Source organism: Nelumbo lutea, chromosome 3 (genome assembly GCF_056320005.1).
Source record: "Nelumbo lutea isolate HS-2025 chromosome 3, American lotus-T2T, whole genome shotgun sequence".
Lineage (NCBI taxonomy): Eukaryota > Viridiplantae > Streptophyta > Magnoliopsida > Proteales > Nelumbonaceae > Nelumbo > Nelumbo lutea.
This window is the reverse complement of record NC_142686.1, coordinates 57,928,003-57,945,152: the sequence shown is the minus strand read 5'-3', so window position 1 is coordinate 57,945,152 and position 17,150 is coordinate 57,928,003. Positions and strand designations below refer to the sequence as shown.

The window sequence follows — 17,150 nt, the reverse complement described above, 5'->3', positions numbered from 1 at the left end:
TTGGAGGTTTTGAAAATTTATGATGAGTTTAAGAAAAATTTAAACAGTCGTGGTAAGGTTTTAGATAATATCTCTAAAGTTGTGTTTCTTTGTGATAACGTAAATACATATTTTGCATAAATATTCTCTTTTCGATTTAAGAATGTAAAATGGATTTATAATGTAGATTATTTTCTGTATTCTTCTTGTTTGGTTGAAATTGGTGCAAAGCGTGGATCACATCATTAAGGTTGTGTTTGAAAACAATGCAAATGGAGTGTAAATCGCCAGTTCAGTGTAAATTTAAACTGGTTCACTTTTGCATCAATAAAAAAAGTAAATTCGTATTTAAGTGGGTTTTTGATAAAAAAAAAGGCATATATTATATTGGAATTCATATTTTCATCCATTACAACTAAAAACTTGTTTGATAAGAAGGTAAATTTGTCGATGTAAAACTAACCCAACTTTATAATTTATATAGACCATTTTACACTTTACATATTTACATTCACATTTATTTGCATCATTTCCAAAAACAACATAAATGCTTTAAACTTTTGATCAAATACATTAATTACAAGAAAAGCACAAATTTATATCCAAAAAATGGATACACTAATACTCTCTTCTTAGAATACAAAAATGTCAAAAACATATTTTTGACGTCTTAATCTTTATATTTTTGCATGCCAAACAAGAATTTACATTTGCTCCCCAAATTCCCAATGTGTGCTGAATTGTGGATATGGGGGGCAGATGTGATCACGTCACCAAATGCTTATGTGATCTCGTCAACAAATGCTTACAAATTCGAAGCGTACCTAGGTCGGGCGTTTGTATTGCAAACAAACGCAGCCTAAATAGTTTCGGTATCATGAGTTTACGGCATCATAGTCGATCTTGCACGACGTCAAGCGCATTTGGCCATGTGCAAAAATCCCTGTGACGTGCATTTGACCCTCTGCAAAAAGGCTAACTGACCATGTGACGTGCTTTATAAAGCGGCGAATTGTTTCTTCCAACCGTACAGTACCATCGCTGACACGTGTCCTTGCTCTGAAAACCTCATGATTTGAAATCGGGTCGGGTGTTCCGACAACACTACACGTGTCAGTACCCAATTGGTCATAATTGAATTCCGGAGTGGCGTGGCTCCCCACGAACGACCCACCAAGAGGGATTTTAGAGGGGGAAAAAGAGTAAGAACATGAGGAGATCTGCGACTGCGAGAATAAAATTCTTTGATCTCCTCTCGTGGCGCAGATGGGAGTTTGATTTCGTTCTCTTTGCAAATTAGGGCTTTTGTCTTCTGGTATCAGGATTTTGAGGAAAAAGGCGACGGAATTGAGCTGTTTATCAGGGGGAATGTTTGTGTTCTTTTTGATCTGGATTTTATTTGAATTCAATAATCATTATATTATTTTTCTTTTTTTATTATATGGCGTGAAGCCTGAGGACTTTGGAATGCTTAATTAAGGTTTTTGGTTATTGGGTTTATTCATTTTGGGAAAGAATTCTGTAATGGTGAAGAAACTTGTGAGAATTCGAGCGGGATTTGAGTGTTTTTGAATGGCGTCAGCACAGGTTTTACCCAACCCAGCAGTTTCTTCGCGTAAAGGGCATCTTGAAGCTGGAAAGCGCAAGGTATTGTATTGATTTTGTTCAAATGCAATGCAGTTCCATGTACTTCTATCGTTTATATTTGTCCTGATTGCAATTAATTAGAAACCTATGCAAGGATTTGAAAGTGCCTTTTCTTTTTCTTTTGTTTTTTATTCTTACCCTGTGTTTCAATTGGGAAAAGGGGAACTTATTTTTCAATGTTTTGGACGATTACGCATTTTATAGTGCTCGCTCTATGGATATTGTTTCAGTTTCTTTGAGAGTAAAAGATCACTAAACTTAATTTGGTGCATTTGGACAAGTTTCGCTCACCAAAGACTGTTGGTGGTTTAGGTCTGAGGCATGGAATGCGGACATATCTTTGCTTGAAAAATGGTGGTTGAGGTTAAGCTAAGAACCAGACACCCTTGGGGAAAGTTATAGCTTCCTAATCTATCAAAAAAAAAAAAAAAAATCTAAGGTTTTGATGTTTGCCTGTTTGGAAAGGATTCTAGATAGCACAGGTGTCTTTCATTGAAGGAATTGTTTGCAAACTCGAGGTTGTCTCTAGAATCCTTGGGCTGCTGAGCAATCTGCCAATGGCTACCCATGCTAACAAATAAAAATATGGTTATTGGATTCACCTATGTAATTCACAGTCTTGTTCTTTTTCAAGAAGCCAAGTAGCCCACCAACCATTCTTGAGAGGGGAAGCTTCCCAAGTTCGCAGGTGGCATTCATGGTTTCAGCTGCAGCTTTGAGGAAATTCCTAATTAATGATAAATTATCAGCTAGAGATGTGGACCTACCAAACTTGGATTGTGTCCTGTGTCAAGAAGTGGAGGATAATGCAATTGGACTGTTGATACATTTCAAGTACAGTTCAGTGTTATAGGTCTATTTCTTGGATATATTTGGCATTACTTGGTTTTATATTTCTCTTGTACAGTCCGTGACACATTAGATACTTGGCATCTTTGGTCTTAGGAACTTAAGAAATAGGATAAATCACTATGGAACACCATACTTTTAGCACCATTTGCATAATATGCGGTAAAGGAACTCAGATTTTCCAGCAGCTGCTACCAAGTTGAAGTTTGAGAAGTTCAAGTAGGCAAAAATTGCTCTTGGAAAAAGAATTTTAGGGAAGTACCACTGCTTCTTTATTTTCTTTTGAATTCCCTTACATATTTTAATGGTTTTCTGTTCATTATTCTTTTTATAGCTTAGATCCAAATGTGCTAGAACCTAGTTGTACAGGGGCATGCTTGTTCACAGTCTAGTTCTTTGGCTAAAGCAAGACAATTAGATGTATCAAACAAGAGATATTGTTGAGAAAATAATCATTTTTCTAAAGACAAGAATCCCAAATTTACCATTGTGCTAAAGATCTGAAGTGCATGAGGCTAAGGGGACATAACTGATCAAGCATCTTGTGTAAGATGTGTGGGTCACCTTGGGGGGGGGGGAGTATTGGAGTATTCAAGCTGTATTATGCATGGAGAAAGGGGATATTTTAGAAACTGTATTATGCACGGGTCACCTTGAGAGAGAGAGTTTGAATCCCTATTTTTCTTTTTCCCTTCCACCTATTCTTTTTTCTCCATTTCTTCTGTCATATTGTTCATGACATCAGTAGACAAAAGAAAAAGTTAAAGAATCTAGCAACTTGTGTGCTTCTTAAAAGTGAGAATTTTCTTACTTGATGGTGAACCTCCAACTTTCCTCTCTTTTTGATTGGTCAGACCTGATCTGTCAGGTACAGTCGTACCGGGACTGTACAACTTTGTACGGGCTTGGGTTGAACAGTTTTTAAAATTTGAAGGGACCTGACCCCAATATGATATAAATCTTCAGATATGCACCTCTATTCTTTTATAGTTTTGTTTTTTCCTTGCCAATTTCTTTATATTATAGGGAATTGCTTAATATAAAGATTAGCAACTTGTACTTTGGTATCATCCTGATATAATGGGTCTTAAGATTTCTTTCTTTTTCTTGTTTGGGTACAAAATAATAGTCTTGGAACGTGGCAACATAGGATTTTGATGAAGTGAAATGTTTGGCCAGGGAACTGAGGCAGCCTTTATAAGGGTCCAAAGATCAGCCAATTGCTTGATTGATAATTTGGCAAGAGAGGTTGTAACTAACGACCACCATATTGGGCGGGGTGGGGGGGTGGGGGGGGGAGCTATTTCTCCGGAATTTTGGTTGTAAGTTCAAGATCTGGATTCATTGGGGTTAGGCAGCAAAAGCTATCCTAAAAGGATATATGTGGCGCTTGGCACATCCTAGTCTTTTTGTATACTAGTTCTTTAATTCTTTTAATAAAATTTGGCAAGGTACCGATAAAAAATCTCTCATTTCCCTTGTTTATTTGTATCATTTTTGTGTAGCCTTGAAACATGGAAGCTACAAACTTAGTTTTCGAATCTTGAATCATGGTTATCAGCAACACCTGTATTCTTGCATCTGCTTTCGACTTTTTGTCATGTATGGAGCCAATTTCTTTTTTGATCTTCCTAATCAATTGGTTTGCTCTTGCAGTAGGAGTTATTTATTTATTTTTTTGATATTCAACCTTTTCCTCTCCCTTGCAGCTTGAGGAGTTTCCCTTGTTTATTTGTATCATTTTTGTGTAGCCTTGAAACATGGAAGCTACAAACTTAGTTTTCGAATCTTGAATCATGGTTATCAGCAACACCTGTATTCTTGCATCTGCTTTTGAATTTTTGTCATGTATGGAGCCAATTTCTTTTATGTATCTTCCTAATCAATTGGTTTGCTCTTGCAGCAGGAGTTATTTATTTATTTATTTGATATTCAACCTTTTCCTCTCCCTTGCAGCTTGAGGAGTTTCGAAAAAACAGAGCCAGAAAGGCTGCATCAGCTGGCCAATTACAGTCTAACAATAGTAGCAAAAATGGTAAACAACCAAAAGAAAGAGGTGTTATGCAACTTACTAATTCAGATGGATCTAATACATCTAGAAGGGAGGTTATTACAAACATTGAGCCTTTTAGTCTGGTTACAATCAGTGAAAGTAAAGCAATCAATTCTTTTGGCACTAGTGTTCCAGATCATGCTAAATTTCCTATTTCTGCCAATAATTATGGTGCAGCTTTTGCTAATCCAGTTCAGGAACCTGCAAAGGTTCATGAGTTTGAAAATAATGATGGTTCAGATCATCCTGGACCATTTTGTTTCAATTATGATCGCCTCAAAGACGAAATGAGTGGTGACTTTGTTGCTTACACTGGAAGCCAAGGACTAACATCTGGGGTATATGGAATCCGAGATAGTGGAAGCAATGCTCACCAATTTAATTATTATTCTGTTGATGAAGCTAAGTTGAAGGAAAATGAGACCTCTTCAAAGGAAAATACAAGCAGAGATTCGGTTATACCCTTGGTTGGCATGTCAGCTAGTCTACCAGTAAAAAGTCAAATGAGATTTGGTAGCTCACCTTCCAGTGGCAATATGTCCACCTTATATGAAGGTAATATCATTTCCCTGAGTTTTGGTTTAGCTATTGCTCTTTTATGTCTTTATTTTCTACAAGGTAGTAAATATATAATTTCTTTCTATTTTAAATATATTAAGAAAGGACCCAACTATTTTTGGTTTTTGTTGTATGATAGCTTCTATTCATTATAGTAACAACTTTAAAGAGCTGCTTTCTGAAGGTGGACCCTTATATGAATGCTAGTCAGGATTTTAATGGCCTCATGATTGTTGATATGGGGGAAAGGAAAGCTTAATAGCTCTTCTAATCAATGTCCTCTTGCAGACAATGCACCTTGGCAGAAAGCAGAATCTCTGTCTACAAATCTTCGTTTAGATCTCAAAAGTTCCTCTGGTTATATGCCTCTATATGCACAAACATTTGGAACTGGAAGTGAACGATCCTGTCCATCTTTCCTTGACTCTATCAATGTAGCTGGGGTCTCTTCAGTTTCTTATTTGCCGTTTACTGAATCAGAAAAACTCAAGCCATTTATGTCTAAAAGTTCAAAAATCCGGAGTGTGGATATTCTAACATCATCTTCTCAGCAGCAATTTCCAGAGAGCGAAACTTTGAGACCTTTCTCCAACTTCAGATTACCAAATCGGCCCAGAAGATATGAACTTTCTATGAAATCAGTTTCTGTTGGTAATGAACAGGAAGTTTTGAGACAGAAGTTGAAGGAAAATAGCATAGAAAGGAAGAATGAGTTTTCTTCATTGAAACAGGATGAAGAAATTGCTGCTTTAGAACAGGTTCATATTATTTAATTTTCCTCGCCCCCACTTTGTGATTTTCATATTCACGTCTGTAAAATACAGCATCTGTATTTTTTTTTTTTGGAAATGGAGATGATTTTCCATGAATGCCAGAATTGTCTGATATACTGCTAATGGTGATTCTTCTTTTTTTTTGAAGATAAATAAAAAGAAAATTTATTAGAGAAAGAGCAAATAACAAATACACAGGTTATGGGAAACCACCCAAAAGGAAATAAGACTCAACAACAACCCTCCCAAACCCTACAAACTAAAAAAGATCTTTCCCAACCCTTACAAGAAAAAGACTCGAATAAAAACAAAGCATCAAATCCCAGACAACAACCCCCAGGAACCCAAACCAGAATTGAAGACTAACAACTTTCAGCAGGCAGCTCTGCCCCATTAAAGCTTTATCTTTTTTGAAAGATCTCTCTTCCAATTCCGGGAACACTTTTCTTGCAAATTCTTCCCCTCCGAAAAAGGATAACCCCAAAATCTTGCGGACCTGAACTTCCACTTCTACTATTTTTTTCTAACTCAGCAATTCTTTCACCTTTCCTCACTCTATCAAACATCACCTCGGCATTCTCCTTCCCTTCTTTATTCTCTTCAGCTAACTCTATCTAATCCCCTGGAAAGACTTCTTTTTGATTAATTGAAACAGATCTCAAAACCAGTGATGCAAACGGATAGGATCGGATTCGAATCGGGGTATATTCGAATCCGATCTGACACTGTTCATGTCAGATCCGATCCAATCTGAAGATCCGATCGTATCTGATAGGACTTGATCTGAATTCAAATCCTATCGGATCGGATTTGATTTCATCTGACTTGTTTTATTTAAAAATTAATAAATTATTAAAAGAAAAAAATATACCAATTTAAATAAAGAAAAAACAAAAAATACAAGTATTTTTTAATTATTTTCATCATATATATACATGGTTTTTATAAAAAGATAAATAATATAACAAATTTATAAAATACAATATAAATAAATAAATAACATATATATATGTATTATATATATTTATATTTATAAATATATTACACATCGGATCAGATGGGGTGGGGGGGGGGCGGGTTGATCCAAACCCGACCCGACCAGGGGTGATCCGAATTCAACCAAATAGGATCGGATCGGATAATGATCCGATCCATTTGCACCCCTACCCAAAACCCTCCTGTCCAAGTCTTCTTTCAAAGGGTTCGATTCATAGTTGACCTTTGTTGAATTCTGAATGCTAGACTTAATTTTTGTCCCCTTCCTTGTAAATTCTCTTGAATCTGCTAAAAGAACTGTCCCTAACAAGTCATTCCTTCAAATAGTGAAATACTTTGGTCTCATGAACTAACTGCCCATTGTCCTATGAAAACTTGTGACATTGAAGCCAAGCCCCTCAAATCCTCCTCCTTGCACACAGGCTCATGGTTCAAGGGCCTCGATCCTCCAATTATTTCCTAACCCATCTCATTGCTACCATTCTCACAAGCAAACAGATTATTCTTCGAAGAAATGGAACAAGAAACATTTTCCATATCACCTTCCATTGCTGAATCTTCTCCTGCCTAGCCATCTCTGAATGCTCCTTCGAAACTCGATCTTCACTAAAAATAAGATGTTGATCCACTACAGCTTCATCTATTGAAATCTGATCACCAGTAAGAACTTCACCTTCCCTTACCTCATCTGAAATAGGAATTAAATCTTTCATTGTTCACAACTTCACCACCTTGGAGACTTTGAGCTTGACTGGGTTGCCATGCTCCTTAAAACCCTTGATCTTGTTTGTTTGGGTCCCTCTAAACCTGATGCTCATGTTTGGACTCCTAACCCTATGTGAATTTTCTCTTATGCATCCTTATTTTCTTGTGCTCTAATCCTAACCCTTTTTCTTTTCATTATAAGGAAATTTGGTCTAAACCCATCCCCCCTAAGGTGAGAGCCTTTTGCTGGGAAGTCTCTGTTTGCTAGAATACAGTTGCCGAAGGAGGAGAAGAAGAAGAAGGAGAGGAAGATTTGAGAATGGCGACAATGAATCTCTCAATCGGCCCTACTCTATTATAAATAAGAGTATTACATAAATCGACTAGAATGCCCCTGATTAGTGATGGGACACCTAGACAAATAAAACACTAAATTAGATTAGGCCCAATAACTAAGGCCCAACAACTAATGACTTAAGACCCACCGAAGATAAGCATACATATTAAGACAGCCAAACCAACACTCCCCCTCAAGCTAAGCATGGATATCAATCATGTTTAGCTTTGCCAAGTAAGTCCAAGAATTTTATTGAAGCTAGCCCTTTAGTTAAAACATCTGCGATTTGCATCTCGGAGGGAGTATAAGGAATGCAGAGTTCCCCTGAGACTATTCTTTCTCTGACAAAGTGGCGGTCTATCTCAATATGTTTCGTTCTATCATGTTGCACTGGGTTATTTGCAATGTTGATGACAGCCTTGTTGTCACAGTACAACCTGAGAGGGTACTCGATCCTTATTCCAAGTTCACCAGGAAGGATCTTAATCCATAGAAGTTCAACAACACCATGAGCCATAGCTTGATATTCAGCCTCTGCACTTGATCTAGCAACCACATTTTGTTTTTTACTCCTCCATGTAACTAGATTTCCTCCAACAAAGGTGTAGTGCCCGGAAGTGGACTTCCTGTCCCAAACAGAACCAACCCAATCTGCATTAGTATATGCTTCAACTTCAATGTTATTGTGTTTTCTGAACAGAATCCCTTTCCCTGGGCAAGTCTTCAAATATTTGAGAATCCTTTCCACAACTCTCATGTGAGGGATTTTAGGAGAGTGCATGAACTGACTAACAACATGTACAACATAAGCAATATCAGGGCGAGTGAGGGACAGATAAATCAACTTCCCCACCAGCTTTTGGTATCTCTCTTTATCAAGGTAGTCCTCTCCTACTGATTCCTATAGACCATGGTTCTGCTCTATTGGAGTATCTGCTGGCATACACCCCATCATACATATCTCTTGTAGAAGGTCAATGACATATTTCCGCTGACATATATAGATACTCTCTTTTGATCTAGCAACTTCAATCCCAAGGAAGTATCTCAGCTGGCCCAGGTCTTTGATCTCAAATTTAGCAGCCAAGAACTCCCTTAGTCTTTTAATCTCTTCCTGATCATCCCCTGTAATCACCATATCATCCACATAGACAATAAGTGCTGTAAGTTTGCCATTTTTCTTCCTTATGAACAAGGTATGATTTGCCCCACTTTGAGTGTAACCCTCTTTCTTCATGGCCCCACAAAGCTTCTCAAACCAAGCTCGAAGAGACTGCTTAAGACCATATAATGCTTTTTTTAGTCTGCACACCTTCTTACCAAACCCATAACCTGGTGGAGGATCCATGAATACCTCTTCATGTAGGTCGCCATTTAGGAAAGCATTCTTCACATCCAACTGATGTAGCTCCCATGAGAAGTTTGTAGCTAATGACAATAGAACTCGGATTGTATTGAGTTTTGCTACTAGAGCAAATGTTTCTTTGTAGTCAATCCCTTCTTTTTGAGTAAACCCTTTTGGTACAAGTCTGGCCTTGTACCTTTCAATGGACCCATCCTCCCTATGCTTAACAGTGAACACCCACTTGCATTCAACAGTGCTTTTCCCTTCCGATAGATCCACTAATTCCCAAGTCCATGCTTTCATTAAGGCTTTCATTTCTTCATTCATAGCCTCTTTCCATCTTGGGTTGGACACTGCCTCTGAATACCTAGTAGGGACATGCACAGAAGAAAGAGCAGACACAAAAGAACAATAACGAGGAGACAAATGTGAGTAAGACAAAATCAGCAATGGGGTGTCGGATAGTACAAGAACGGGTAGGCTTACGAAGGGCAATAGGAAGATCCAAGTCAGAGGGATGTGTGATAAGATTACTTGGAGTTGCTGAGATAGGTTGATCCGAGTCCAATTGGTTGCTGCCATGAGTTAGAGGACCCTTTTTCCTTCTGTTGTAGGTGATTCTTATATCTTTTTGTTGCCTGCTGGAGTCTTTTGTAACATCTGCAACATCACGAGTAGTAGCTGGTACAATGGGAGCCTCACTAAATTCACCTGGGATACCATAACTAGGAGGGTCAGGAGGAGAAGATGGAAGGTCTGAGGCTGAAAGAGGCACAAAGAAGGAGGGAATAGAAGAATCCTCTTCCATCCCGCTAGTCTCCCCTTGAAGAGGATTCTGGGAAGAATGAAAATAGGATTGAGACTCAAAAAATACCACATCCTTTGTGACATATTTTTTCTTGGTGACTGGATCATAACACTTGTAACCCTTCTGTGTAGGAGAGTACCCCAAAAAGATTCATTTCGTAGCCTTAGGATCCAGTTTGGTCTTCTTTGGATCCTTTACATGTATAAAGCATACACAACCGAAGACTCTTGGTGGAAGAGAAAAGTCTGGAAGATGAGGGCAAAGGACAGAGAAATGAGTTTTCATCCCCAATACCTTGGATGGCATTTGATTTATCAGATATGATGCAGTAAGGACTGCTTGAGACCAATAGTGTTTGGGAACCTTGTGCTGAAATAGTAAGGCTCAAGCAGTCTTTAATAGGTGTCTATTCTTGAGCTCAGCAACCCCATTCTGTTGGGGGGTACTAGCACAAGATGACTGATGGATCATTCTAGCATCCTCCATAAACAGGTTCAAGGATCTTTCAAAATATTCAGCAACATTATCTGACCTGAATTGTTTAAGTTTCTTGCCAAATTGTGTTTCAATCATTTTGTAAAATGCCATGGTTACCCGTGGCACTTCATCGTGTCCTTTTAACAATTAGATCCATGTGCATCGAGAGTAGTGATCAATAAAACTGATAAAGTAACGAAAGCCATTAACAGAAATAAGTGGTGAAGGGCCCCAAACATCAGAGTGGACTAAATCAAAATGAGCTTGAATTTCATTACTAGAAATTGGATAAACAGTTCTACATTGTTTTGATAGCTGACATACTTCACAAACTAAATTTTGACTTGAAACACCTTTGAATAATTCTGGAAACAACACTTCTAATGATGAAAAAGGTAAATGACCTAGCCTAGCATGCCATAGATGTAACCTGACTCCACATTGGACTGACTACTAGTAGTAGATGTTTGTAAGGCCGAGCTGATGTCTGCATCAAGGTAGTAGAGACCTCCACACTTATTACCGCTCCCAATCGTTCTCTTCGTCAATTTGTCCCGAAAGACACAATAAGTAGGAAAAAAGGTTATGCTACAATTCAAATGCTTGGTAAGTTTTGAAACAGATAAGAGATTTGAAGAAAGATTGGGAACATGCAGAACATATTTGAGTGAGAGGTCCTTGCTTAGGTCAACCACCCCTTTCCCAGAGATGGTAGAGAGAGAACCATCAACAACCCTCATCTTATCTTGGCCAGACAATAAATGATAGGAAGAAAATAGAGAAGACATATGTGTCATGTGGTCGGTTGCACCAGAATCAATAATCCAAGAGGCAGGGCCAATAGAACTAGTTGCACTAAATGCAGAGACAATACCTGATCTGGCAAGGGAGGTGGAAGCAAGAGAATTGGTCCTTAGACGGGATAGTGCCCGGCTAAGTACCTCTACTTCATCAGCAGTGAAACCCGAGGACCCGTGTCCGGAGGAATTAGCAATCTGTCCCATGGGGAAAGAAGTAACTGTGGATGAGTGTTTTGAGCTATCATCACTGTGACTAGCAACCAGATTCCCACTTGCAGCTTGACCTTCTTATGCTTCTTACCTTTCCTCAAAGCAGCTGGTTTCAGATGCAGATAGAGAACCCAACAAGTCTCTTTCACATACCTTTCTCCTCCACAGTGGGTGCACTTCAGATGCCTCTTGTCCGAGTACTTATTCCCCTTTTGATTTGTAGAAATTAGGGCCAAATGTTCAATAGGCTGCTCAACTAGCTTAATTTGAGTGTCAACTTGCATCTCTTTTCTTCTAACCTCTTCATTCCTCACGAGGTAATAGACATGATGTAAGTCTGGCATTTCATCCCTTCCCAGAATTTGGGACCTTATGTTCTCATATATTGGATCTAAGCCAGCAAAAAATTTAAATGCTCAACCCTCTTCAATTTGTTTGTCATGCCTTTCCTCGTCTCTGGCATTCTCCGAATCAAGAATAAGGTGATGATCTAGCTCTTCCCATAGTCCTTCTAAGGTAGTAAAATATGTTGCAACAGTCATATCCCCTTGCCTCAAGGCAGCAATGTCTTGATTCAGTCTATAAATTCTGGCATTATTTTTTCTTTGCCCATAAGTTTTTGACACTTTCTCCCATATCTTGGCAGCAGTGGAGAAATGTTGAACAGTCCTAACTACCCTTGGAGTCATTGAAGCAAGTAGCCAGGACATAACAGTAGCATTTTCCTTATGCCAAACTGCATATTCCACACTACCCACTTCAGGTTCCTTCTTCAGCCCGTCCAAATAACCAGTGAGTTCCCAGGATGTGATGAAGAGCATGGCTGAAACAGACCATTCTCTGAAGTTGTACTCATCCAACAACACATTAGTGATCTTCAGGCTGTACAGATTTGGATTCTCCAGATTAGGAGACCTCCCACCAGTCCTAACATCTCTAGAAGACACTTCCCCGGATATAGAAGACATCTTCTCCTACTTGCAAAGATCAAAGCTGTAAACACAATATACAGAAAGCTGTTTCAGACTTTGCACTGCAAACTCAGTCCTGAGAACCCGTAGCAGAGCTGAAACCACGAGCACCACACGGCTGCACTGTGCTCTAATCACTACTGTCGCAAACTGTAATCTGTTGTGCTGACTTCTGCTGTGTTCTAATCACTGCTGTCGCAGACTATAATCTTCCCTACGACCAGTTCTAGGACTGCCGCAATCAGTCCTCCCACCTAGATCTGTTCAACACAGATCTCTCTTAGCCAAATGGCTACAATCTGCTGTACTGAGTCTAGTATGGCATCAACTTCTGGGACTAACTCCCCTTGGGTCCTACAACCAAGGGAAACCCTAGATGTAGGTCCTGCTGTGTTTTACGATCAACCCTAGGGTTTCTTTGCAGCAACCAAGATAGAAAAAGAAAAAGACAGAGTTAGAAGAGGAGGTGGCGGCTGTAATTGGGTGAAAAATTAGAGCTCTGATACCATGTTTGCTGGAATACAGTTGCCGAAGGAGAAGAGAAGAAGAAGAAGGAGAGGAAGATTTGAGAATGGCGGCAATGAATCTCTCAGCCGGCCCTACTCTATTATAAATGAGTATTACATAAATAGACTAGAATGCCCCTGATTAGTGATGGGACACCTAGACAAGTAAAACACTAAATTAGATTAGGCCCAATAACTAAGGCCCAACAACTAATGACTTGAGACCCAACAAAGATAAGCATACATATTAAGACAGCTGAACCAACGGTCTCTTTTGGAAAGTTAAAAGCTTTGGACTTGCTGCAAAAGAGAAGACCTGGACTTAGTATTTCCCTAGATTGGTGTATACTTTGTAGAGCTGATGGAGAAATTACCACTTGCTAATCTCCTGCCCTTTTGTTGTAGGTCTTTGGGAAAAGTTTTTTGGTCTTTTTCGTTGTAGGTGGACTGAGCATGTTGAGACACAAATAAAGGGAATACAAGTGTACAAGAAAAGGCCACGCCAGCCTTTAAAGAATGTAACTAACAGCCAACCACTAGAACAAACTAAATAACAAACTAGACAAGTGGACTGGACAAGTGGAGAGGCTGGTATAACAGAATTGTAACAGCAGTATATAAATAAGGAAAGGAAGTTAGGAGGGGATTATCGATTTGGGAATACAATCTCTCTCTCTCTCTCTCTCTCTCTCTCTCTCCCTCATTCAGGAGGTAGGCTCCCTCGAAAGAGTCCCTGAGTTAGGCAGTCCCTAACAAGTTGGTATCAGAGCCAAGATGCCAAGCACAAGGTCATCCGCAATGGAGAACAGAGTCGACAACATGGAAGGAGAAATGCAAAGAATATCAGCTGATGTGAAAGAAATCAAAGAAATCTTTGCATCCTTGCTTGAACGACTGGCATAGGCACCACCTGCGCCGAATCAAGAAGAGCGCAGTGATACCAGTCATCGAAGCAGATCAAGAACAGCAAGAATCAAGTTTTCCATCTTCGTAGGGGGAGATCCCACATCTTGGCTTCTGCGAATAGAAAGATACTTCGATTACCATGACACACAAGGACTTGATCGTGTTCCATTAGCTTCTGCACACCTGGAAGGTGATGACACCCAAGAGCCACATGGGTAGACTTCACCGACGCCTTAACCATGCGATTTGGAGTCTCGACTTTTGAGAACTATGATGAAAGCCTCGCTAAGCTACGACAGACCGGCTTCGTCCAAGATTATCAGATGGCGTTCGAAAGATTAGCTGTGCGCGTGCAAGGCTTGCTAGAAAATGTGCTTGTCGACAGTTTTGTTGGTGGACTCAGGGAAGAATTGCGCTGGAGGTAAAATCCATGCAGCTCACCACCGTTCTTGAAGCAGCAGCATTAGCTCGACTACATGAAGACAAACTGAATTGGGCAAGAAGGATTAATCGACCTCTGGGAGCTGCGATTAGACCAAGTATACCGAACCCAGAACCAGGTATCTTGGGTAAACCGGAGCCCAGATCAGGAGTAGGAATCACAGGCAAGGACACCAACTCTGGTTCAGGCCCTGGCTCAGCCAAGAGGTTAACCTGGGCTGAGATGCAAGCCCGACGGGAAAAGGGCCTTTGTTATGCATGTGGAGACAAATTCGGGCTAGGCCATCGCTGTAAGGTCCCTCAAGTTTTCTTCCTTCAACTTGAAACCGAATATGTCGAGCAATCAACAGACATTGAAGAGCCAATGGACAACAAAGAATGGGGGCAATGGACAAAGGAATACACAGAGGTATCCCTGCAAGCCTTAACCGGTCTTGCTTCTTCTCAAACTATGAGAGTAATCGGACTGGTACAAGGGCGCCATGTGTCGGTTCTGATAGACAGTGGCAGCACCCTTAATTTCATTACCCAAACATTGATCAGACAACTAGGGATTCTGGTCCAACCATGTACAGCCTTCTGGGTGCACATAGCTAATGGGAGCAACCTGGTGCGCGACAGTACGTGCACATAATTAAAGATGAAGATACAAGGACATGAGTTCGAGGTAGATCTGCACCCCCTGGAAATCAGTGGAGCAGATGTAGTTCTCGGAGTCCAATGGTTAAGGAAACTATGGCCGGTAATATGTGATCGGGCCCGTCTCACCATGGATTTTCAAGTGGGCAGCTCACAGGTGCATATTCAAGGGCAGCTGTCCAAGGGTCCAAGACCTATTAGTCTCGCCTCCCTAAGGAAACAGGTAGCAGGCCCAACCCACATCGTTTTAATGCAGATAGACTCCCACGGGAACGGCCCCATTCTAGCCCAAGGAAGCAGATCCGAAGAAGGCCGCACACAACCACAGCAGCTACTTCAGAAGTTCTCAGTGATCTTCCAAGAACCTAAGGAACTACCACCGAAACGTGCCCATGATCATTGCATTCCATTGCTGCCCGGAACTGCACCCACAAATGTAAGGCCCTATCGTTACCCCTATTTTCAGAAACTAGAGATTGAGAGGCAAGTGCAAGATATGCTTGACAGAAAAATTATACAACCCAGCCAAAGCCCATTCTCCTCGCCAGTATTACTTGTAAAAAAGAAGGATGGGGCATGGTGGTTTTGTATGGACCATAGGGCTCTGAACAACATTACTGTGAAGGGTCGATTTCCCATACTGGTAATCGATGAACTACTAGATGAACTCGACAGGGCCACCATATTCTCTAAACTAGACCTAAGATCGGGATATCATCAAATTCGGGTCCATGAGGGAGACATCCACAAGACTGCCTTTCGTACACACGAAGGGCATTATGAATTTCTGGTTATGCCGTTTGGGTTGACCAATGCGCCAGCTACGTTCCAAGCCCTTATGAATGACATATTTCGACCCCATTTGCGCAAATTTATACTTGTTTTTTTTTGATGATATACTTGTATATAGCGCTACATGGGACGAACACCTAGTACATTTACAAATCACCTTGGAACTGCTAAGGACTCAAAAACTCCTTGCAAAGGAGTCAAAATGCGCATTTGGACAAACACAAGTACACTATTTAGGGCACGTGGTCGAAAATGGCATTGTAGTAGCAGACCTGGAAAAGATCTCAAGCATGATAAATTGGTCCCGACCTCAAAAAGTTAAGGAGTTACGAGGCTTCTTGGGTTTAACAGGGTACTACCGGCGATTCATTAGAGGGTATGGACTGATTGCTGCCCCCTTGACAAGTTTACTTAAGAAGAATGGGTTCTGCTGGACTAGGGAGGCCCAACAGGCCTTCAAGACACTCAAAACAACTGTCTCATCCCCACCGACGCTCGCACTTCCAGACTTCTCAAAGGACTTCATCATTGAATGTGATGTGTCAAGCCAAGGAGTTGGTGCAGAGTCCTCATGCAAGAAGAAAGTCCACTAGCGTTTTTCAGCAAAGCAATGACAGCACAAAAATGGGCCAAACCAGTATACGAACGTGAACTGATAGCAATTGTTCTCGCAGTTCAGAGGTGGCGGCCCTACCTTCTAGAAGGAGGTTCATCATACGAATTGACCACCAGGGCCTGAAATTTCTATTTGAGCAGTCCGTACTATCCCCGGAACAGCAGGAATGGATAACCAAATTACTTGGCTACGATTATGTCATTAAATACAAGGCAGGGCACACTAACAAGGTGGCGGATGCACTGTCACACCAGCCACAACTATTTCCATTACTTCTCACGGGCCCAACATGTTCCATCATGGGTCAGCTAAGGGAAGAAGCTGAAAGGCACCCACAACTGAGCAAGCTGCGTTCACAGGTCCAAGAGGACCCTACAAGCCACCTAGGGTACACAGTGGAGAATAACTTGCTGCTGTATAAATGCCGAATGGTGATACCATAGGATTCAGCCCATATTCAGCAGCTTCTGGAAGTGTTCCACTCATCCCCAGCAGGACACTCAGGGATCCTGCGCACTTACAAGAGACTAGCCACCCAATTCCACTGGAAAGACATGCGAAATTCGGTCAAAAAATTCATAGCCAAATGCGTCATTTGCCAGAAAAATAAGGCGGATACCCAGTCTCCAGTAGGACTGCTACAACCACTCCCAATTCCTACACAAGTGTGGGCAGATATATCAATGGACTTTATAATGGGGCTCCCGCCTTTCCTATGGCAGGTCCGCCATTCTCATAGTGG

General features: G+C 40.6%; 1 protein-coding gene across 2 annotated transcripts in view; it reads left to right on the top strand.

The window, feature by feature from the left end:
• The first annotated feature begins 1,169 nt into the window (after positions 1-1,169).
• The window catches only part of LOC148865149 (uncharacterized), a 95,090-nt gene continuing 79,109 nt past the window's right edge, over positions 1,170-17,150 (top strand). The window contains exons 1-4 of one of the 2 annotated variants that reach the window (XM_088979908.1): positions 1,192-1,626; positions 4,185-4,323; positions 4,432-5,083; positions 5,375-5,844. In XM_088979908.1, the coding sequence (XP_088836034.1) occupies positions 4,537-5,083; positions 5,375-5,844 (1,017 nt within the window). In that variant the 5' untranslated portion in view covers positions 1,192-1,626; positions 4,185-4,323; positions 4,432-4,536. Of the gene's footprint in view, positions 1,627-4,184; positions 4,324-4,431; positions 5,084-5,374; positions 5,845-17,150 lie in introns of both variants that reach the window. The other variant, XM_088979907.1, reaches the window with a different exon arrangement.